This window comes from Dermacentor variabilis, chromosome 5 (assembly GCF_050947875.1).
Source record: "Dermacentor variabilis isolate Ectoservices chromosome 5, ASM5094787v1, whole genome shotgun sequence".
In the NCBI taxonomy this organism is placed as follows: Eukaryota; Metazoa; Arthropoda; class Arachnida; order Ixodida; family Ixodidae; genus Dermacentor; species Dermacentor variabilis.
The window spans coordinates 163549437-163571933 of NC_134572.1; the positions used below are offsets into that span (position 1 = coordinate 163549437).

At 45.8% G+C, this 22497-nt stretch overlaps 1 protein-coding gene across 1 annotated transcript; it reads right to left on the minus strand.

Moving 5' to 3' along the window:
• Positions 1-760: 760 nt before the first annotated feature.
• Positions 761-22196, minus strand: LOC142583692 (uncharacterized). The gene is made up of 5 exons (XM_075694179.1): positions 21815-22196; positions 20421-20507; positions 7475-7688; positions 1711-1848; positions 761-879 (listed from the first exon to the last, which is right to left on the minus strand). The coding sequence occupies exons 2-5, from the start codon at positions 20460-20462 to the stop codon at positions 761-763; spliced, it is 513 nt and encodes a 170-aa protein (XP_075550294.1). The 5' UTR covers positions 20463-20507; positions 21815-22196.
• Between the last annotated feature and the right edge of the window lie 301 nt (positions 22197-22497).

Genomic DNA, 22497 nt, shown 5'->3' on the forward strand with positions numbered 1-22497 from the left:
ATGTACATAGTCCCTAAAAGCTTGCCAATGTGAAGTATGACAAGGCAAAGAAATACCTCAAGGAAATTCCTGCTACAAGTTTGAAACATTTTAGTCCTCTAGCACTTAGCTTGTTTGTATAGAATGCTACAGGTGGAAGGACATCGTTGTAGAATATCCATGGTTGAAGGCACCATACGAGGAGGATAAAACATTTCCTCCATTGAGACCATGAACTGTGACAGTGTGCATAATATAGTAACACGCAAGCCTGTGCATTGTCTTTGTAACAGTGTTGCATTCTCATTTTTCCTAAAATGTAAATTTGTTCCACGTTGTGTTAAAGCACTGCGGATTGAGTTAGCTTCCACTTAATGATGACATTATTTTGAAAATCCGTCTGAATAAGATGTCACTGTGTACAGGGTGATTGAAAACCACCAATAAATGTTTAAAATAATAGTATTCCCAAAACACATGTTTGCAAAAAGATTGTGCATGTTTTTAGTCCTCAGAGATAATTGCCCACAAATTTTCTCATCTTTTGTTTTAGTACATTGCAGAGTTCATGCAAGTACCGTACTTACTTGTATATAGGTTTACTCCTACATATTGATTTCGCTGTAAAGAAATAAGAAATTGACTTAAGAGAATCATTTTTTTAAAAAAAACTAAGAACTTCGAGCATGACACCCCTTTCTTTACCGTAAGTTCGGCTACTAAATCTTGTTAGTCGATGCCTTAAACTGAATCCTTGTTGGTAATGCCAGAGAAGTCATCGTTATCGCATAGTTCCAGGCATCCTCGGCAGCCCAAATAACGTACTCATTGCGATCGAGTTCATTGGATAGCGGCAGTTCTTGAAGCCAATCTGGATGATCTCCAGACTGATTTTAGGACCTGTGCGTTGAAGGAACGCCATTAGCTGATGAATATTGCTAGCTTCTTCACGAATATAGGTCGAAATTTTTTTGCAATGAGTATGAGGTGATACATTTCGAATACCATTCCACAAATAAACGGTGACCTATATTGAAATAAATATGGTAGTACTGCATAAATGAAAAAAACATATTGCCGGACACTGCAATTATGACTTGTCAGTAACATAAAACTGCTAGTGTGAGCGGCAGATTTAGGATTTCTTAAATATCTGAAAACAATCTTTAGACCCAAACATGCAGATAACACAATAATCCCTATTGAAAATTTGCCCGATGCTGGGCATAGTGGAATCCATCAGCCATCATCATGGTGGATTATGGTAGTGGGTGGCATGCTGGGTGACGGGTGGCATGGTGGGTGCTGGGTGACATGGTGGGTGACGGGTGGCACGGTGGGTGCTGGGCGGCATGGTGGTTGCTGGGCACGGCGGGTGCTGGGCAGCATGGCGGTTGCTGGGCACAATGGGTGCTGGGCGGCACGGTGGGTGATGGGCGGCACGGTGGGTGATGGGCGGCACGGTGGGCACTGCGTTGGATATCATCGTGGGCGCAGCACGTCAAAGGCAAGTTGTGTGATGAATTGAAGGAGCAGCCATTGCCATTCAGAAGCTCATGACGGGTTATCTTTATGTGATGTTGAGTCTTGTGAAGTGTACAGTCTGTATATACATGTTGCCAAGATGCGGCTATTTTCATGTCATAACAAATCAATATGTAAAGCACCATACTACGTAGCATATCATCACACTTTATTGAAAAAGCATCACTGGACTTGTATTGTATTTACTTTTCCACTCGCTTGCTCTGGCATCCTGCTTGTGTAAAAGAGAGCTCCAAAGGTGCTTTCGCTGGGAAGCAAGGTGGTTCTCCGGATGTGGTGCAGGTGGCATCATTGGATGGTCACTTATGTATTTCGCCAGGCAGTCTAAAAGGAGAGTGCAATAAATATATAAGTAAATTGTTTTTCCAATGATTTCTAGCAATAAGTGAATGAAGGAAATCTGCTCTAATCACTTCAAAAAAAGTTTAAGATAACAAAATGCAGCAAATGTCACACACAAACATGCTACCCAGGACGCAAGCCAGCACAGGTTTATTTGCAGTGAGTATGCATACACATGCATCACATTGTTTTGCAGATTTAAATGGAATTTTTGTATGTTCTTTGCCAAAGCCACGCCTCTTCTCATCTGGAGGTTGGCTTAACTGCAAAATTTAGACACATGGGAGCTGTACTCAAAGCCTTATGGGGTGGATATTTGGCTTCTGATTTTGCATAATTTGTCTGCTCTTCAACCACCCAAATTCCTGTCAAATTCAGAGAGCCACAATTTGGCTACACTGTCTCTAACGCATGCAGGGGAGCTGCAAGGTGCAAGCTGTCTGATTTGTCCATTCTATCATTTGTTAGCTTTACTTGTTGCTCGTGCAGTTGGTGAGGAAGTCGTAACTTTAGCATTTGCCATATAGGCATAAAAGACTTCATGTAAAAGCTGTATAATGGCTGGCTTGCAAGCTTTATTTAGCTGCAAATGATGGCAACTAATGTTTTAAAGTGAAGCTTTTTTTGCCTCTTCTCCCAACATTACGGGCGCTGCAGCTGCTATGGTCTTGTCATGCGTGCCGTTGGATTTCTTGCAACATTACTAGATGGCGCTCACCTCTGCACATCCTGACCGGCGCTGCTGCCCCAGCATTTCACCGTTAGTGTGTATTGCACGTGCTGTGCTGGTTTTAATTTCTATGCGAGAAAAATGCAGCTGCTGGGCTGTGATAGTGTAAACATTAGAATCGTCCTTAGTCTGAAGAGAGCGCTTTGAGCTGGAATCTCAACAGTGTGTTGGCCATGTATGTAGAAGGAGCCCATTAACACGCGCCAGCAAGGCGTGCACTCGACGTCGAGGACACCCAGACTTGAAAGAAGTGTCACACAGAACAGGAGCGTCTTCGCTACGCAGTGAAATGTAGTGCAGACCGCGAATTTATGTATACATTGTATACATACAATTACAATAGCTAATTGAAGTATGCACAGCCTCATAATTCAATTAAAGTTTAATATTTCTGCCATGATGTGGTGCGCCATGTGAGGCAATGACAACGCTCCATTCCTTCTCAGAGATTATGAACAATGACTCGCAACAACGCCTCAAGCAAACACATCTCCCTGTGTGTTCTGTGGGCTATGCAGACAAACAGAAGTGGTGCATGCAAGGTAATGCTTAACATCAACTCGCCACTTTCGTATTGGACTAAACACTGAAAAGTTACAAACTTGCCACTAACATCACCGTTAATTATTGTCAATCAAAGCAAACAATGTGTGCTTCGTGTACATCGATTCTCACAGTGCATGGGATCTGCCATTTTTTTTCTGCTTTTCAATCTCCATATTGCTACTTAGCTAAGGTAACCTACATCTTCAATGTAAAAAAAGCCCAAAGAAGCATCTTAACGTAATACAGAGCAATCTTTCATGCTCGTCTGTTTAAAAAAAACATATTTATGTAGGAAATGAAATCTTCGGCAGAGTGTTGATGCGACTACAAGAGTACCTGGTACTTTGATCCATAAAACAATTGAATCTTGGCAGAAGAATGCCAGTTAAAGCCACACTATACAGTCCTTTCTAATCCAGGCTGGCGGAAAGCGCTGGAATTCCGCATGATGCCCAGCACCTTGCTTTTCTTGGCACCGACAAGAGGCATGAAAATTTTAGGATGCTTTGCGTAGAACAAGATCAGCTATGCAGATCAGAGCGTACATGCGACTAATGTTCGAGGTGCTTTCTTTGTGTAGCAGTTCTTTCCTCATTCTTATGCTTAAATAAAATGAGATCACTGAAAGTATGCCGAAAGTGCTGATAGGCCATGTCTTACAAACTTCAATAATCAGAACATCTAAAATCAAGAAAGCGGCTGACAGATGGAATAGCACACAGTGGTATGAAGGTTATAAACATGGATGAGGTGCCTCAGAAAGGCTGACCAACTTTTGAGTTATCTTCGTCAAAAGTGGCCTGGTCAGCCTTGCCATGTTAGTTTTAAAGGACTAGTAGGGTGACATCACGTGCAGTTGTTGTCAGTGGCAGCTGGTTGTAAAGGGAGAGACTTTAAAGAGAATGAGCGCTGTCGTCTGACGTCTGTAAGCATGGTTCCTAAGACGAGGGCACAACACCGTGAGAATAGGAAGGCGGCGAGAAAAGAAACAAAAGAAAAGGAGAAAAAAAGAGATGCCAAGAGGCAAAAAAAGAAAGACAAGAAAAAGAAGGGCATGGGAGCGTGTTAAGGAAGTGAGGGGTTAGGGAGCATTCAGGAGTGTCATTGGCGGCATCTTTCTGCCGTTTTAGAAGAACTGGTCTGGCGGTCAGTGTGCGAGTAACAAAAAAGACCCCAAAAGATATCAGTTGAAAGAATGACTTGAGTAGCGTAGCAGCAACGCGTCGGGTAATGTTGAAGAAATTAAGATGGCGACAAGGAGTCTGGGATGCAATAATGTGGTAGCTGGCAGGCAGAGGCATGGTGTTTTAGGGATGTCAGCCTCAGTAGCTCAACGCAGGTGTCGTCACAGTGGTATATAGAGCTGGTGATACCCTGTGTGACTGATGCGCAGAAAAACGTATCCTGGCATCTGGGATTTTGGATTGTGGTGGTGAGGGTGTTCAAAAAATATGATAGAAAACAGACAAAAGGGGGGAAGTGAAAGTGGAATAACAAATAGGAGGGTTACATGAGCAAAAGCGGGAGGAGGCAGGTTTACATGGGAAAAGGGGTCATACAGTTGATATAAACATTAAAACACGAAAGAATATATTAAATTGAGTAGTAAGCAGGTAAAATTTAGAAACGGTGGAATAGTGAGGTTAAGAATTAAGTTTAGCTGGTGGCACAATGTGTTTTGTGCCTTGGTTGATGACATGAGGCTTTCCGATTTAAGTTACAGCTTTAAAGTTTTTAAAGATTCTAAGTTGCTGTGTTAAATTGATTCCCATTGGATGTAGGCATTTAAACTTGTGTATGAGGTATGATTCCAGATATTTCCTCTAGCGAGGTGAGCGGAAATTTGTAGTCTATAGAGCCTTGCTTTGTCACATATGACATGTTCATTGAAGTGGCTGGCTACTCCTTTAGGTAAATTGTTTTGTATCTGCGCGGTGACCGTTCAGTCTTTTATGATTTTTTTGTCCTGTCTCACCTATGTATTATTTGCTACAAGTGGCACATTCTAGACAGTAGACTACATTGCTTGATGTGCAGATGAAACTCGAAGTTACGTTGTTTGAGTAATTTGATGCTGTACTTATTACTGTAGTAGTAGATTAAATATGTTTGCATGTAGAGCACCCGGGCGGCCACAGGGACTGGTTCCTAACTTCGTTGTTGCTTTTAGTTTGGCACATACAAGAATATCCTTAATATTATAGTGTTGCATCTCAAGACTACTCTGGGCAGGGCGGGAAAAATCTTGTTTCTGGTTGCTGGTGAGAATTGGGTAGTATTTATTGAGGATGTTGTTCATGTTTGGGAGTGTGAGAATTTAGTAGTAAGAAGAGGCACTGTTCTTGTGATCCTAGGGTGGGGCTTGAGCACGTCGGCTCAGTCAAGTTTGGTTGCATCGGTGCAGGCTTTCTGAAGGGCACTCTTTGGGTGGTTCCCGTTTGATAGGGTTTCTTTAGGGTGATCAAGTCTATCTATGTAGTCTTGGTTTTCAACACACATGTGATGTAGCCATGTGCTTGGCCTTTAAAGATGCCTTCTTTGCAATGTGGCTTGATGGTGGCTTGTATATTCTAGGTACTGTTGTTTGTCAAAAGGTTTCCATACAGCATTGTCATTAGTGTCCCAGTGTCAATGTATATTGTTTAGTCGAGAAAGTTTATGCGCTCCACTGAAGATTTTGATGCGAATTTTATTGTTGGCTGAAAAGAATTTAGAAATCCTACATATTTATCTAGGCTGTCTTGACCATGTCACCATATTATGAATATGTCGTCTATGTATCGTAGGTATGTGTGGGGCCTGTCAGTGCAGCGCAATAGGAAGTCTGTAGAATCCCCATAAATATGTTCGCATAAATATGTTTTCCCATGTACATCTGCTTCCGCCCGCTTTTGCTCATGCCACCCTCTTATTTGTTATTCCAGTTTCAGTTCACCCCCATATTTGTCTGTTCTTTATTCTATTTTTTCGAAACACCCTCACCAACATATTCCAAAATCCCAGGCGCCAGGATACCTTCTTCAGTGCCTCAGCCACACAGGGTATCGCCACTTCTGCATACCGCTGTGACGACACCTACGTTGAGCTACTGGGACTAACGTCCCTAGAAAGACCGTGCCGCTGCCTTCCAGCTACCCTATGCACTGCATTCCAGACTCCTTGCTGCCCTCTTAACTCCTTCTAAATTATCCGACGCATTGCTGCTATGCTACTCAAGTCATTCTTTCAACTAATGTCTTTTCGGGTTGTTTTTGTTACTCGAGCACTGACCGCCTCACCGGCTCCTTTAAAGCCACAAGAACATGCTGCCAAAGACACCCCTGAATGCTCCCTAACCTCTTGCTTCCCTAACACCTTCCTATGCCCTTCTTTTTCTTTTCTTGTTCTTTGTTTCCCTCTTGGTCTCTTTTTTTCTCCTTTTCTCCCCGCCTTCCCACTCCCACTATTGTTCCTACGTCTTAGGAATCATGCTTACAGACATCAGGTGACCGCGCTCATTCTCCTTCAAGTCTCTCCCTTTACAACCAGCCACTCCCGACAACTGCATGTGACGTCACTCTACTAACACTTTAAAACCAACATGCCGAGGATGACGAGGCAGCCTTTGAGAAGATAGGTCCTCCTAACGAAACGTTGGCCACCCTTTCCGAGGCACTTTATCCCTGTTTATAACTTTTACATCCCAATAATCAGAATAGTGTTTTGAAATTGCATGGCTGTGAATGCTGCAGATTGTAAAGCAGCACATCAGTTGACCACAGTCAACACTTTGGACGGCAGTAGTTTAAAAAGCTTCTTTTAGACCATACAATTTGCCAAGCTGTGTCGGAACCCAATTTTCTTGAGAAGCATTATTTCAAAAAAGTGAAATGAAAGCTGCAGCGTGAAAAGCTACAATAACGCATGCCAAGTCTACATTAGAAATTTCAAAGACAATGAGGTGCTTAAATGTTCACTTCTGTTAAGACAATGAGCAGCAGGTGAATGCAAGCTATCAAGGTCCTGTCAAAATTAACCGCTCGTGTAGCCACCCGACTTTCTTGATTGTTTTTAATTGAAACTGATTATGGGGGAAACTTTGTGGGCGATTTTCGCCGGAAACCCATATCCCGAAATTATCTTGTGCTGTTTTTCATACCCACAGAGACATTTAAATTGTGTGTCGAGACACAGTGCATATACAGCAGAAGAAAAAGATATAATATATAGGCACTTGCCTCATTCTTGCTTTGGCATTTCTTGTCGCTCTGTATACATCATGTAATGCTAACTCATTCAGATAACTTGTAGATATGCAGTTATGTTTCTCAAATGAGGTGACTGTTGACTTACTCTTCAAAGCAGCCACTTTCTCCGGTGTTGCCAGAAGCTTCCAAGATGCGCGGCACATTGTCCGGCAGGCCTGTCCAGTCAGGCTGCTTTCACCTGCTTGCACTGGTGTCCACAGGTGCCATGCCACCTCTAATGGGCACTTTCCGTCGGAAGCAGACTTGAATATGTAATGCCACTTGTTGAGTGGCATCACAAATCCCACACCAATCTGTACCTGCAATAGATATGAAGTGTTTTTTTTCCTGAGAAGTATTCTTAACACTAAAACGCACTCGTATAAAACAATATGATATAGGTTAATTAGATCCGTCAATTTCTGATGCAACTCTATTATTTCCTATTTCTGCCCCTCGAACAAGTTTAAAAAAAACTGGGGTTAAACCCAACCTCACCAAGAAATTCATTTTTGTGTAGAGGATTAAACTAATAAAATTTTCCCATTTTAAGGGCAGCAAACACTCATATTTCGTACAGTCTAACCTTGCAATAATGAAATTAACAGAGAAAGCGAAACAATTGATTCAAATAGGCGCACCGCCATGCAGAGAACAGTGCAAGAACGAGTGGCGTCAAGGCCTCCAAGATTGCAGTGTCACACGGAGAACAGTGCAGCACGTTACCTAGTGTTTGGATCGCACCGCTGGTACGATCTGTTGGGAACTCGGCGCTGACGCCCGTGGTTGTACCTGGGTCGCAAGCCCCAAGGGTAGCGTTGGCCTGGCGGCCTGGGGTACAACTGGAAGCATCCGAAGGTCCCGGCAAAGCATGAGTCGACTGGTAACAACGAAACAACTTGTTTATTTTAACATCGCAAAGAGTTGGCGGTCAGGTTGACCGAAGTAGAGAGACGGGAGAGCACTTTACTCAACAGAAGAAATCGGAGCCCTCCTTTTGGCGTCCGGGGCAGCTGTTTTTATACTCTCGCAGTTGAGGGCAAGAAGGAACCCCTCAAAAGACGAGCACGTGAATGTACAATGGGCTAATGGTGACGCACACTGTCGTAGCGCTGCCGTAGCACCATGTCGAGCACGATCTCGTAGCACCCTGTTGTAGCGATGCCGTAGCACCATGACTGTAATGAGAGGATGATCCCTGCTTTCGCAGCGCCTGGTTCTGGCACAATGACTGGAATGCGAGGGTGATCCTTTGCGGTCGCATCGCCGCAGTCGCGCCTGGAAACACCTGCCGATGAGCGTTGCGGCGACGACGATCGGGCCAAAATGTCTGCCGCCCCGCCGCAGTCGCGCCGGCAAAACCACGTGTCGCAGGCGAAACGCAACAGACCGCCCCGCCGGGGGAAGGAGATCCCGATGGACAGGGGACTGCATCCGCTGTCCGGAGGGATGTCGCTCGATGATGCTCATAACCGAAGTCGGGCGTCCCTCGACGTTTCTTGAGCGCAGCGCACAGAGAAGGCCTCGTTCTCTAGTTCAGGTTCGCACGGGACACTGCAAAGTGACTTCGGGAGAGTTCACATTTTTGTTCTCGTTCCCGGCAAGCGTTAGAACTACGCTGAAACTCAACCGCTCAGTCAGCAAGCACGGCACAACCCTCACTAAGCCCTGCCAGGCTCTTTCCCCTTTTTATACCACTGCCTAGTTCCTTACAGTAGTCTAGCATCACTCAGAACGCGTCCACAAATTGAAAAATTGCACTAGAAAGCATATCATCACTTTGAAACACTAAACAAAAGCAATATGTTAAAAAAAATCCTGCCTCAGGAAGAAAAACATCAGTAACAAACAATTTTGAGGCTGATTCCTACGTTAGGGGCTTCGACTTAAGCCATCGGCGTTACCGTTGAGACTCCCCTTTTTGTAACGCACCTCAAAGGAATATTGTTGTAAAGCGAGGCTCCAGCGCAGGAGGCGGCCATTTTTGGGAGAGATGGTCTGCAGCCATTGGAGAGGGCAGTGATCCGTCTCAATGATAAACCTCGGGCCGGCTAGATAGCATGACAATTTCTGAACGGCCCACACGAGACATGCACACTCTTTCTCGGTGGCGCTATACGCCTGCTCACGACTGGTCAGCTTACGACTAGCATACAGGACGGGGTGTTCTACTTCTCCCTTTGCCCGTTGGCACAGTACAACGCCCATGCCTCGCTCACTAGCATCGCACTGAACAAAGAACCCTTTTGTATAGTCTGGCGATCGTAGCACAGGCTGGTTTGTTAGGGCACTCTTTAGGGCGCTAAAAGCTCTTTCCTTTGTCTCGTCCCAGACGACTGTTTGAGGCTCTGTCTTCCTTAGAGCATCCGTCAGGGGAGCCGCGATATCAGAGTACCTAGGGATGTACCTCTGATAGTAGCCGGCGACACCCAAGAACGACCGAATATCGGTCTTGGTGCGCGGTTGCGGAAAGTCTCGCACAGCGGCCACTTTTATTTCAGAGGGGCGGCGACGACCCTGACCAATCACGTGACCGAGGTAGACAACCTCGGCCTGTGCTAACTGGCACTTAGGAGCCTTTACTGTCAAGCCTGCTTCGCGCAGGCGGGTTAGCACTGCCCGCAAGTGTGTCATATGCTCAGACCAGGATGCGGAGAATATCGCTACGTCGTCTAGATACGGTAAAGCGAATTCTTGCTGTCCCCGCAACACTTTATCCATGAGACTTGAAAAACAGTATGGCGCGTTCTTCAAACCAAAACTCAACACTTTAGGACGGAATGTTCCCATTGGTGAAATGAACGCCGCATACCTACTAGCCTCTTCTGTAAGTGGAACCTGCCAATAACCCCTGACAAGATCTAGGGTGGAAATAAACTGAGCGCTACTAACTTTCTCAAGGCGCTCCTCGATGTTAGGGATCAGATAAATTTGATCCTTAGTGATGGAATTAAGCCTGCGGTAGTCGACGCAAGGACGAGGTTCCTTGCCCGGTACCTCAACTAAAATCAAAGGGGAGGTATAATCACTCTCACCTGCCTCAATAACACCGAGCTGTAGCATTTTCTTTACCTCAGCCTCCATAATATCGCTCTGGCGGGGTGACACCCGATACGCCTTGGATCGTACTGGCTCTGGGGAGGTAAGTTCTATATCATGAGTAAGTACCGAAGTCCTACCAGGCCTCTCAGAGAACAGACCTTGAAACTCTTGTAATAGCTGGTGTAGTTCGGTTTTCTGCTCAGGCGACAGCGGTGCTTTACTGATAAGGTCACTAATGACTTGACCGGTGTCTTCCCTGTTCGTCACTGAGCCTAGTCCTGGAAGCTCGACCGGAAGCTCTTCAGGAACGTTTACCATCATGCACACCACTGCTTCCCTTTGTCTATAAGGTTTGAGCAGATTACAGTGGTAAACTTGCTGTGCTTTCCGCTTTCCTGGCAGACTTACCACGTAGTTAACGTCCGACAGTTTCTGAACAATTCGTGCTGGGCCCTCCCACTGCACGTCTGGTTTGTTGTTTAGCGATGTGCGCAATATCATGACCTCATCGCCCACCTCAAAACGACGGGCCCTGGCTGTCCGATCATAATAAACCTTGGCCCTCTGCTGGGCCTTTGTCATTGCTTCACCTGACAACTCCTGTGCCCTTCTTAAGCGTTCGAGGAGCTTAAGTACGTACTCCACCACGACTGGGTCGTCGCCCCTACCTTCCCACGATTCTCGAAGCATGCGAAGCGGAGATCGAAGCGAGCGACCGTACACCAGTTCAGCTGGCGAAAACCCCGTAGCCGCATGCGGCGCGGTCCTTAAAGCAAACATCACCCCAGGCAGACACAGCTCCCAGTCAGTTCGATGTTCAAAACACAACGCTCTCAACACGCGCTTCATGACGGAGTGGAGCTTCTCAACGGAATTCGACTGTGGGTGGTACACTGAGCTGTGTAGCAGCTTTACCCCACACCTTTCGAGAAAAGTTGTCGTCAAAGCGCTAGTAAACACTGTGCCCTGATCTGATTGAATTTCTGCAGGAAAACCAACTCACGCAAATATGGACAGTAGTGCATTAACTATCTCAACTGAGCTGAGTTCTTTAAGCGGCACTGCTTCAGGGAACTTTGTCGCTGGGCAGATCACAGTCAAAATGTGTCTGTACCCCGTGGCTGTTACCGGCAGAGGTCCCACAGTATCAATAACGAGCCGTCTAAAAGGCTCCGTAATGATAGGTACCAATTTCAACGGCGCCCTCGATTTGTCCCCTGGTTTGCCCACCCGCTGACAAGTGTCACATGTCCTCACGAAATGGTCTGCGTCCCGAAAACACCCTGGCCAATAGTACTCTTGCAAGAGACGGTCCTTAGTTTTCTTAACTCCTAGGTGTCCGGACCACGAACCCCCATGCGACAAGCGCAACAGATCCTGACGATAGCATTGAGGAACGATCAGCTGATCGAACTCCACTCCTCTGCGGTCTAGATACTTCCGGTACAGGACTCCACCTCTTTCCACAAAACGCGCAGTTTTCCTGGCGATACCTTCTTTGACATTGCAGCGCACGTTTTCCAGGCTGCCATCCTTTTTTTGCTCGGCTATCAAAGCCGACCGGCTGACTTTTAGCAACCTATCAAGTCCGTCTGACGTAGGCGCGATGAGCAAATCAGTAGATAGCTCTTCTAACTTTCCCGAATCGGGATTTTCCTCTCCAGTATCTGGCGCCTTCAACGCTACAGACTCAATTTTATTCTGTTCGGGCGTGCTCTGAATATCAGCTTGCTGCGCCTCTGACCCTTTTTCGTTGTTTGATAACGTCGGCCCCGCAACTACCGCCTTTGCAGCGAGCTCCCGAACCTTCGATCTGGTTAAGGCCAGAACACTAGCTTCACCAAACAAAAGCCCCTTCTCGCGCAGGAGGTGATCGGACCTGTTTGAAAATAGGTATGGGTACTGGGGTGGCAGCATAGATGACACTGCCGCCTCTGTCTCAAGCGCTCCGAAAGGTCCTTCAATAAGCACCTTTGCTACTGGCAGACACACGCTATGAGCTTCCACGGCTTGCTTGATCCATGCGCACTCGCCCGTGAACATATGGGGTTCTACATAAGACGGGTGAACTACATCCATCGTAGCTGCGGAATCGCGAAGCACTCGGCACTCTTTCCCGTTCACGAGGAGGTCTCGCATGTAAGGCTCGAGAAGCTTCATGTTCTCGTCAGTGCTGCCTATTGAAAAAAACACAACTTTTGATGTTGTTTCCGGACACTGCGCCGAAAAGTGACCCGGCTTCTGGCACGTATAACAAACGCCCGCTCGCCTCATCTCGAACCGCTTTCTGCGTTTGGCTGCCGCCGTCTCTTTACGTTTGGTCGGACTGCTTTCACTCGCATCCTCACTACGCGTGTCCCCCTTTAATCTCATGGGTGTGAATCTCGGCCTCTCAAACTTCGAGCCAAATTCACCCTTTTGACCGTCCTTAGCTCCGCGAGCTCGACGCGTCACAAACTCCTCGGCTAGCTCAGCGGCTTTAGCCACCGTACAAACGTCTGGCCTATCCAAGACCCAGTATCGCACGTTCTCCGGTAACCGACTATAAAACTGTTCTAGCCCGAAGCACTGCAGAACTTTATCGTGGTCACCAAACGCTTTCTCTTCTTTGAGCCACTCCTGCATGTTCGACATAAGCCTATACGCAAACTCTGTATATGACTCACTTTTGCCTTTCTCATTTTCCCGAAACTTCCGACGGAACGCCTCCGCAGACAGCCGGTACTTTTTTAGAAGACTCGATTTCACTGTGTCGAAATCCTCTGCCTCCTCTCTATCCAAGCGAGCGACTACGTCGGCCGCCTCGCCGGGTAACAAAGTGAGCAAGCGCTGTGGCCACGTTTCCCGAGAGAACCCCTGCTTCTCGCACGTTCGCTCAAAGTTAACCAGGAACAAACCAATGTCCTCTCCAAGCTTAAACGGCCGCATCAGGTCAGTCATTTTGAACAATACTCGTTCTCCTGCACCGTGTGCCTGACTTCCATTACGAGCGCGTTCCATCTCTACCTCAAGACGCTTCATTTCCAAAGCGTGTTGACGGTCACGCTCTTGTTTTTCTTTTTGTTCTTTAAGTTCGCGCTCTTCTTTTTCTTTTTGCTCTTTAAGTTCGCGCTCCTGTCTTTTTGCAGTCTCCCTCTCCTCAATGGTCTCAAGGCATTCCGACAGCTCGTCATCCTCAGCCTCTAACTCAAGAATAGCCTTTATCAGTTCTGGTTTTCTGAGTTTGTCCGAGACATCCAGACCCAACTCTCTTGCAAGCTCCAACAATTTCAGTTTGCGCAACGACTTCAAATCCATGGCTGCTCTGAATGCTGCTTTCTCTACTGCCTACTATTGTCTTGCCGCAAACTAACCCGGCAGCAACGACAACCACAATTACCAGCTCTGTTTCTGACACTAACAAAAGCCTGGCAAAGCTCAGAAGAAGAAAGTCCCGCACTCACCAAACCTCGCAGCCAAGAGTCCAGCGCAGTCGTTCCGCTGCAGGCAACCAGTCATCACACAGGGCTCGTTGCACTGCTCCCGGATCGTCGTTGAGCTGCTCAGCATACCGTCAACTGCATCTCTTCGCTGCTGGCCTCCGTTGTCGCGATCTCACCGCTGGCAGACAGTTGTTTGAAGTCGGAGGCGATCTCACCGCTGCCAACCAGATGTTTGGATCGCACCGCTGGTACGATCTGTTGGGAACTCGGCGCTGACGCCCGTGGTTGTACCTGGGTCGCAAGCCCCAAGGGTAGCGTTGGCCTGGCGGCCTGGGGTACAACTGGAAGCATCCGAAGGTCCCGGCAAAGCATGAGTCGACTGGTAACAACGAAACAACTTGTTTATTTTAACATCGCAAAGAGTTGGCGGTCAGGTTGACCGAAGTAGAGAGACGGGAGAGCACTTTACTCAACAGAAGAAATCGGAGCCCTCCTTTTGGCGTCCGGGGCAGCTGTTTTTATACTCTCGCAGTTGAGGGCAAGAAGGAACCCCTCAAAAGACGAGCACGTGAATGTACAATGGGCTAATGGTGACGCACACTGTCGTAGCGCTGCCGTAGCACCATGTCGAGCACGATCTCGTAGCACCCTGTTGTAGCGATGCCGTAGCACCATGACTGTAATGAGAGGATGATCCCTGCTTTCGCAGCGCCTGGTTCTGGCACAATGACTGGAATGCGAGGGTGATCCTTTGCGGTCGCATCGCCGCAGTCGCGCCTGGAAACACCTGCCGATGAGCGTTGCGGCGACGACGATCGGGCCAAAATGTCTGCCGCCCCGCCGCAGTCGCGCCGGCAAAACCACGTGTCGCAGGCGAAACGCAACACTAGAGACCTACGCGCGCCAGTCTCCAAAATCCACCACCATCACACACTACATGGCCTTGTTCTAAAGAACATTGGAGACATGCCTTGAAAGTAAGATTACCCTTGCATGGTTGAAAACAAGTGAATTCCCTTGTGGGCTCTGAAAACCACTCGCACCACTCACTCATCTCAGCAGTTATATTTTCGTCATGACTAAACTGCAGCGACGAATGCGCCAAGTCCCGTCACAACTTCAAACTTCAGAACTCAGTGTGCACGCTCCTTTTACTGCGACCAGGTTTGAAATGTTTGTTGTAACAGTACAGCGCTAGTACAGCGGCAGCGGAATTCTCTTTAGGGACAATTGCACCTTCTACATCTTTTTGTAGGTTTTTGCGCAATATGTGCGTTGCTGTTTTTTGTCATTAAGCCCTTCAGTTGATGTCTAGCGCCCGTTCAGACTGTGTCTCTTTGTGTGTGTGTGTGCCCTTGCACTTGTCATGATGTCCAAGTTCAGCTACCACCAACTAGAACTAACTTTTGCATTAATCAGAAGTACATATTAGCACGCTTTATAAAAAGCCAAAGGATTAGCACTATGCTGACCGGAAATGAGAAATGGTAAGAATATTCTGGCTGAAAACAACATATCATGTTTATCAACACTGACGGGCAAGTAATTAAGAAAGTGGGCGTACGTTAATGTTTACCTTTTGAGTGATACAAGGGACAGAAAGAAGACAACAAGACACAAAAGCTACCAATTCAACATTAATTTTGGTGCAAAAATTTAAGATAATATTTATACTGCGTGTGCCCTTGCACTGCACAAGCGATCTTTTAAGACAAAGGGCACAAGTTGCAATACAAATGTACAAAATCATGATAAACAGTACTTGCATAAAAATAGAACAAATAAGCACGGAGTGATCACTATTCCGTGTCATTTAGAGGGTATTCCTCTTTGTAATGCAATCATAATGAGCACTGGCTGACAGATGTCCCTCTTTTTTAAATGGTATGCCTCAGTGATATTGTTGATCAATCGGTTGCCTTAAGTAAACAAAAGAGATGAACAATCTAAATCTGGCGTACATCACCAGTTGTGTCAATGCATTGTCAAGTGGGACGAGCATGCTTGTCCCTTGAGTGAATAATGGTGCTCTCCTGGGCACATGCTTATACAGCGGCCAGTCTGCCCCATGTACAAGACCGTCTATTCTTAGTACGAAGATGGTGCAGAGTGGCCGAACTCCGCGGATTGCCAGCGCGCATTGCATGGCTGTGCAACGGAGCTAAGCGGCGCAGGCGCACAGGGGCTTAGAGGTGGGACTTCATGTCATGTGTCATTCGCTAAAGCATGGCATGCTCCCGTACTTTAGCAGATGACACGAAGCTCCACATCCCCCCTGCGCCATGCACGCTGGCACTCCGCGGGGCGTGGTCACGCTGAGTCGTGTTCGTGCCAAGAGTTGACGACCCTGTGCATTTGATCAAACATACACATGAACAGAGGCATAGAATACACTACTAATGACGGACACAAGACATATTAGTGGTAATTTATACAAATCTCCTTTGCCTGGACGCCTTTCTCAATGCGCTTGTGGAATGCTATGCACACATATTTCGAGAGAAAAAATAAAGTAGGCAGGTATGCCGCACAGTCCACAAGCGAACTGAGAAAAGCGAGCAGGCAAGCGAGGTACACTTGGTTAAACATACCACGAAATATGTCTAGTGTGTGTTAGGGGCAGTGTACTGCATTCCAATGTTAGGAAGCTGACAGGCCAGGAACTAAATATGTACCAAAGAAATCACCACATTTTACTGAGAAGACCGGCATGCTCGTCTGACTTGGCCGTGCATTGCTGCGATAGGGCTTTAGGCCAGATTAAATTAGTTTATCTGTTTCCACCCACGGTGAAAAATTGACAAGAGAAATCAGAGAGGCATACCACAAGACGTGTGAGCAAGCCCCCATTATGAATGCATGAAAAAAGGCGTCCTTTCTAGATGACAAGGGATAGAAATTAGTCGGACTATTCACCTTTTTTTACGCAAATACTGTTTATTGTGATTTTTTGCCTTTGTATTACAACTCACATTTTCCTTCTGAAGGAACTTGTGCACAATATAAGCACACATTCAGTGTTATTTTTATTCCTTCTATCAAAATATTCCGTCAACACTGGTCATGTTGTATGGTCTCCCTTCCTTCACTGTGTAAATTTTGTCCTCAAGTTATATGAACTGACTGGCAAACTCAAAACGACACTACAAATTTCACCTAGAGGATACGGCTGGTTCTCAGAAAATGCACCAATACGGCGACAGGTGTCTGTTGGCACACTGTAGCAATAATGGGTGGAAGCTACCTTTGACATTGCTGCAATACATCAGTTGTCACATGGCTACAACTCTTAAGAAACAACAGAAATGTAAATGCACAGCAAAAACAAGCAGGTTCATCAACCACAAATTTGACTTCAGCAGCCAGAACATAGACAGTTTCATGTAGCTAAAGCATTAGCTAATATGTGGAAAATACATGCACAAGCACCCTTAGCTTGAGATACCTGCATACCAACATAAAACCATGAGTTGCAGTGCATATGATGCTTGTTCTTGACACTAGTATTTTGTGAAAAATACTTTTTGGATTACGTACCATGCTTTCAATTCATTTGCCCAGTAATCAAAGGCTTTTGACAGCATTACACTTTGTACTTGCTAGTTGAAAATATTCTCACGTGAACAGCACCAAGCAGAATAAATAGAAAACTGCCCACTGTGCTAACCAAATATGTGGAGAGACCCAAAGTAATAGAATTATTTCTGGACCGCTGTAGACTTAGAGCTTGTTGGCTGATAGTCACTATTAAAATTACACCACTGCCAAGCAGATGTTCTGTGTGGTGCTGTTGAAATCAAGTTCACTTGATGAGCAACATAGCAATAACCAGCAAATGCTTTAGCAATAGCGAGCAGGCAATCTTGCATGTGCAAAACTGCATGCTTATTTAATGATAGTGCATCAATAGACTGAACTATGTACCAACTATGTGGTCTATGCAGTATAGACAAAGTCGAAAACGATGCAACTGGACACAGACTCTGCCACAATGCCTACTTGCATGAATGGGTATAGTTTAAGAAGAATATAAATAAATGTAGAGAAAGAAAGCAAGCTTACTAGAAAACTCTTCACTGCTGTAGTACTTACAGCACAGTGAATACTGGCCTTCATTTACCATTTAAAGAAATTCAAGCTCGTGTCTATTATTCTGGGAACTTGAGAAATAATTGTGAAAAAATGGAGAAGGTTGGGCTAGTTGGCGTTGACACAGCTCCTGTGACATAGTTACTAGCACAAACAAGGCGTACGGAATAAAGGTCGGACTAGCCAAAGCGGTAGACTTCAACTGACAAGCTTTATTCAGAAGAAACATGCAAACAGGCCACCGCATGCTCAGTTAATGTGGAGACAGATGCATAAACGAATGTGCCACATAGGGGATAACGAAATGCACATAGAAGCTGATAAGCATCCACAAGAAGCCATTACAAAGCATTCACCAGATTTTTCTGAAGACACAACACTTATTTATTAGCTGGTACCAGTGATGGAGTGCTTATGCATTCATCAGCAGATTTCGAAATGCAAAACACCTCAAACATTTCCCTATATAACTGCCTGCCAAACTGACTGAGCACTTGTGTGCTATGAAAACATGGGGAGCACTTATGGGTACTTTAACAGTGATCAGCCAAGTAGCCAGCGCCTGTGAGAGCATTTACAGCATTCCGGTACTCCCCAAGCCACTCATTCAGGCACCTGTTTGTTCAATATACCACTTTCCACAGGGAAGTGCAATGTAGCATACCACCACTACATTTCTGTTAACAAAGCAGGTGACATGCTCCTTAGTGCATGTACTTTGATGCCCGGCAATGTTTACCAACTTGCATATTCTTGTGAGCATTAGCGGTGCTGAAAAAATGCCTACACCAAACTTGTTCGCCACCTTTCTTCTAGGCGGTGGGACACCCTGTGTATGTATGGCAGAGCTGCACGGCTACCACTGGGACATGCGTTACTGCACGTCCAGTGGGCAATGTGGTAGTGCTAATGACTTTCTTGTTGTGCTGGCTTTGCTGTTAAAAACATTGTGGGTGTTTTCGAACAGTGTTCAGTAGGATTCAAGTTCACACATGAGTTGCCAGAAGATGATCACCTGCAATCATTCGATATTCGTATAATTTTAAATCATACTTTCCTTATTATATATACTCTCTTAGGAAAACGAAGCCCTTGCTCGACTACCGTTTGGCATACTCCATGTTAAAGGATGCATAGCTCCTAGCTGCCCGAGAGCTGTTCTGGTTAAATCTTGTGCACCAGGTTTCCTGCAGCGCTCAGCAACAAGCGAGCCATTTATGTAGGGCCGGGTATCTCGATAACACTTTGGTGTCAACTACTGGGAGCCTCATTAAAGAGGTAAAAACAGATCTGGCAGCTGCTCGGTGCAATAACGCACGTGCCAGTGGGCGCCCTGTGGCTGTGCCATCTGTACATGGGGTGTCCCACCAGCTAAACAATGTGGCAAACCAGTGCAGTGTAGGTGTTTTCTTCAGCGCCACTAGAGCTCGCAAGAATGTGCAGGTTGGTAAGCAACGCCGGGAATCAGGGTACATGCACTAAGGAGCATGTCACCCACTTTTTTAACTGCAATGTGGGGGTGGTATACAAGATTTCACTTCCCTGTAGAAAGTTCTGTATTGGACAAAAGGGCAGGTTCTTGAATGAGAGGCTTAGGGAGCACGAGAACGCTGTAAACACTCTAGCAGGCACTGCCGAAGATGTGCTCGTAAATGCTACCTGTGTTTTCAAAACAAGCAAGTGCTCAGACGGTTTGGCAGGCAGTTAGATAAGGAAATATTTGGTGTTTGGCATTTCAAAGGCTGATGATGAATGTGTAAGCACTCCTTCACTGGAACTCACTGATAAAGGAGTGTTTGTTGTACCTTGAGAAGAACCTGCTGGATGCTTTGTAATGGTTTGTTGTGGGCAGTATTGGCTTTTTTGGTTTCCTCCCATGTGGAACATTTATTTATGCATCTGTCTGCAGATATTTTTGAGCATAAGGTGGGGCCTTATTGCGTGTTTTCTGAATAAAGCTTGTAAGTTGAAGTCTAGTGCACTGTCTTGTCCAACTTTTTTCAATTAGTCTTGTTCGTGCAAGTAAACCTCACAATAATTATAATACCAATGTTAAACAATGGTAAGCATGCTGCATGCTTAGACCTGTGACATATTTGGCCCATTACACTTTTAATCCTTACGTGTGCAGAAACTGCACAAGCGTGTAGCCTAAACGAAAAAAAAAGTGGATATAAAAGGTGTAACACAGGAAAGTTTCAAATCAATAAAACAAAATAACAAGAGGTAGATATAATGTGCACTAAGCAAAATAAAATGTAACGTGCAGCCAAGTGATTGATGCAAGAAAAAATAAACCTCAAGACATGCTAGGTCTAGTTTTAAAGTGAACAAGGTAATGTGTACATAATGTCTACGGACACAAATGAGCAGCAAGTTGAATAAAGTTCAGCAGATATTTAGCCTATTTAGTAAGCACTGCTGAGTAATATGTCCATAAACTTATTGACAAATGATACCGAGATCCTACTTTTGCAAACACATACACTTCAGTCATACCTGACCAGACCATCCGATTACACACAGTGCTGCTGCAGCCATAGCTCCTCCCTGACGTGGACACTGTTGTTGGTCACGGCCTTGCCCCTGCAAGATAGGTTCTGTGTTAACTTATAGCAGTGGCACTTTAAAGAAGTCATTGTGAACACATGCAAGGAGCACAGAAAAAGTCACAAAAACAATGTTTGCACCAGTGCAGGGTGGGAACAGAGCACAAGGTCAAAGTTACTGATGAATATTGTGATAATAGGGACCTCTTCATGACAATAAAATTTTTAAGACCTACAGCTACAGTACATTACAAACAAATGTTTGTTTACGTAACAATTCATTTTTTTTTCTATCAGTTAAGCAACTTTCCCTTGTCATCTCTAGTTATGTCAAAGTTATGTCAAAACACCTTGTCTCAAAACGTAAGCTGTAGTAGTAGCAAGCCGTAATTGCTTAAATTTTTTTGCCCGAACCCTATGAGGGAGATTTTGTGCGCGACGGCTTTGAGCGAGAAAACGGGCCGTCGCGCGAACATATCGCTCGTTCTTTGTCGCCTGGTTCTGGAAATCTAGAATTCGTCGCTCGTCGCCCAGAAGTGCTATGAGCGAACAGACAATAGCGCGAAGCCGGAATTGTACATCAGTCGAGTACTACCGCTTGTTGCACGGAACAAGCAAACGACTATTTTGATACGTGCAAGGTTAAGAACCTACTGCAAGACTTTAAAGAAATGTTTTACGCTGCTCCTTTGAGTAAAACACAGCAAACTAAATTAATAAAGCACACTTTTGGCGCGCATTTGCTGCCCTCATACCGGCAACACCGGGGAGATGGCTCTCAATGTCGTCGCTCGCATAGGGTACGACTTGTACGGAACGAGCTAGCGCGACACCCATCTACATCGCGTCTCTGTCGCGCGCAAGACCGCTCGCATGGAGTACGACTTGTAGGGAACGAGCGAGCGCGACAACCATCTACATCGCGTCGCTGTCGCGCGCAAGATCACTTGCATGGTGTTTATACTTTTTCCCAATAACTGCTCACAAACCGACAACCGCGTAAACAGACATTATTTTCAACCCCGAAGCATAAGTAAGAGAGGAAACGTCATTGCAGTAAGAATAGGTAAAGAGGCAGATGAGTCTTTATTATCCAACTTTAGCAGAAAAGTGGCAGCTCGCGCAAATGAGGACTGTTGCCGAACCTAATCCCTCTCACCGGAAGGAAGCGCTCACCAAGACTTTCAATTTAGCATTAAGCCAATAAACTTGCGCAAGCAAATTATGTCAACCAACGCTCAGCAAGCATCGGCACAGTCAATGTCGTCGCGGGAGTTCGATTTCTTACGCCCGCAAGGCACTCTAGGCACACACGAGAAGCAAGCACAGCATGCGTGTACTCACCTTTTAAATGGTACGATGCGGTCGAAAAGCGCCCTCCAAGTTGCCGGAGCTGCAAAGTTATTCCTGCATACATGCAGTTGCGTAGTGGACGACCTGCGGAACGCTAATAATGCGCATCATTTCTTTGCGGCGCCCACCGAACTCTCCACAACCACCACGGACAAAGGGAACGCACTCCATGGCATGAAAATCGTTGGTCCACGTTTGCCTGGCGCACCACGCATACCGCGAGTTTGCAGCGAGACACAAGCTATCTTCTGGCACTTTTGTGCACGCGAACTATGTCACAATTCATTACAGCAAACGCAAAAACACGATCAAACAAACACATCGTAGCAACTCGTACGACCGACAGCACATGTAAACAAGAGAACAAGATTGGTGGATGGATACTATGAGCAACCACTTTGAAACGGGGTGGTGGGTGGCGCCACCTGTGAAATTGGGAGTTTGGTTGGCCTCCGCTATGACTAAAATAATAACCAGCACACACTCGCTTTGTGCCTTGTTGCGCCCAACTGCATATAGATGTTGCAATACATAAACAACCATCGCACAGTTTATATTATCCGCTATACTTTAGCGCAGAAAGAAATTCTATGACGTGTTTTCGATTTCCAGGAGCTTCCGTCGCATGCGGGCAGTAAAAAGATGGCCTTCGAGATTCGCGTATGCCATTCTTA

What these genes read in the sequence shown, in the direction of transcription:
- LOC142583692 (XM_075694179.1), bottom strand. Translation starts at nt 20,462, where the DNA reads ATGGCTGCAGCAGCACTGTGTGTAATCGGATGGTCTGGTCAG. An exon ending in TAATCGGATGGTCTGGTCAG is followed by an intron (nt 7,689 to 20,420) that starts GTATGACTGAAG and finishes TATCTATTGCAG; the next exon opens with GTACAGATTGGTGTGGGATT. An exon ending in GAAAGTGGCTGCTTTGAAGA is followed by an intron (nt 1,849 to 7,474) that starts GTAAGTCAACAG and finishes CTCTCCTTTTAG; the next exon opens with ACTGCCTGGCGAAATACATA.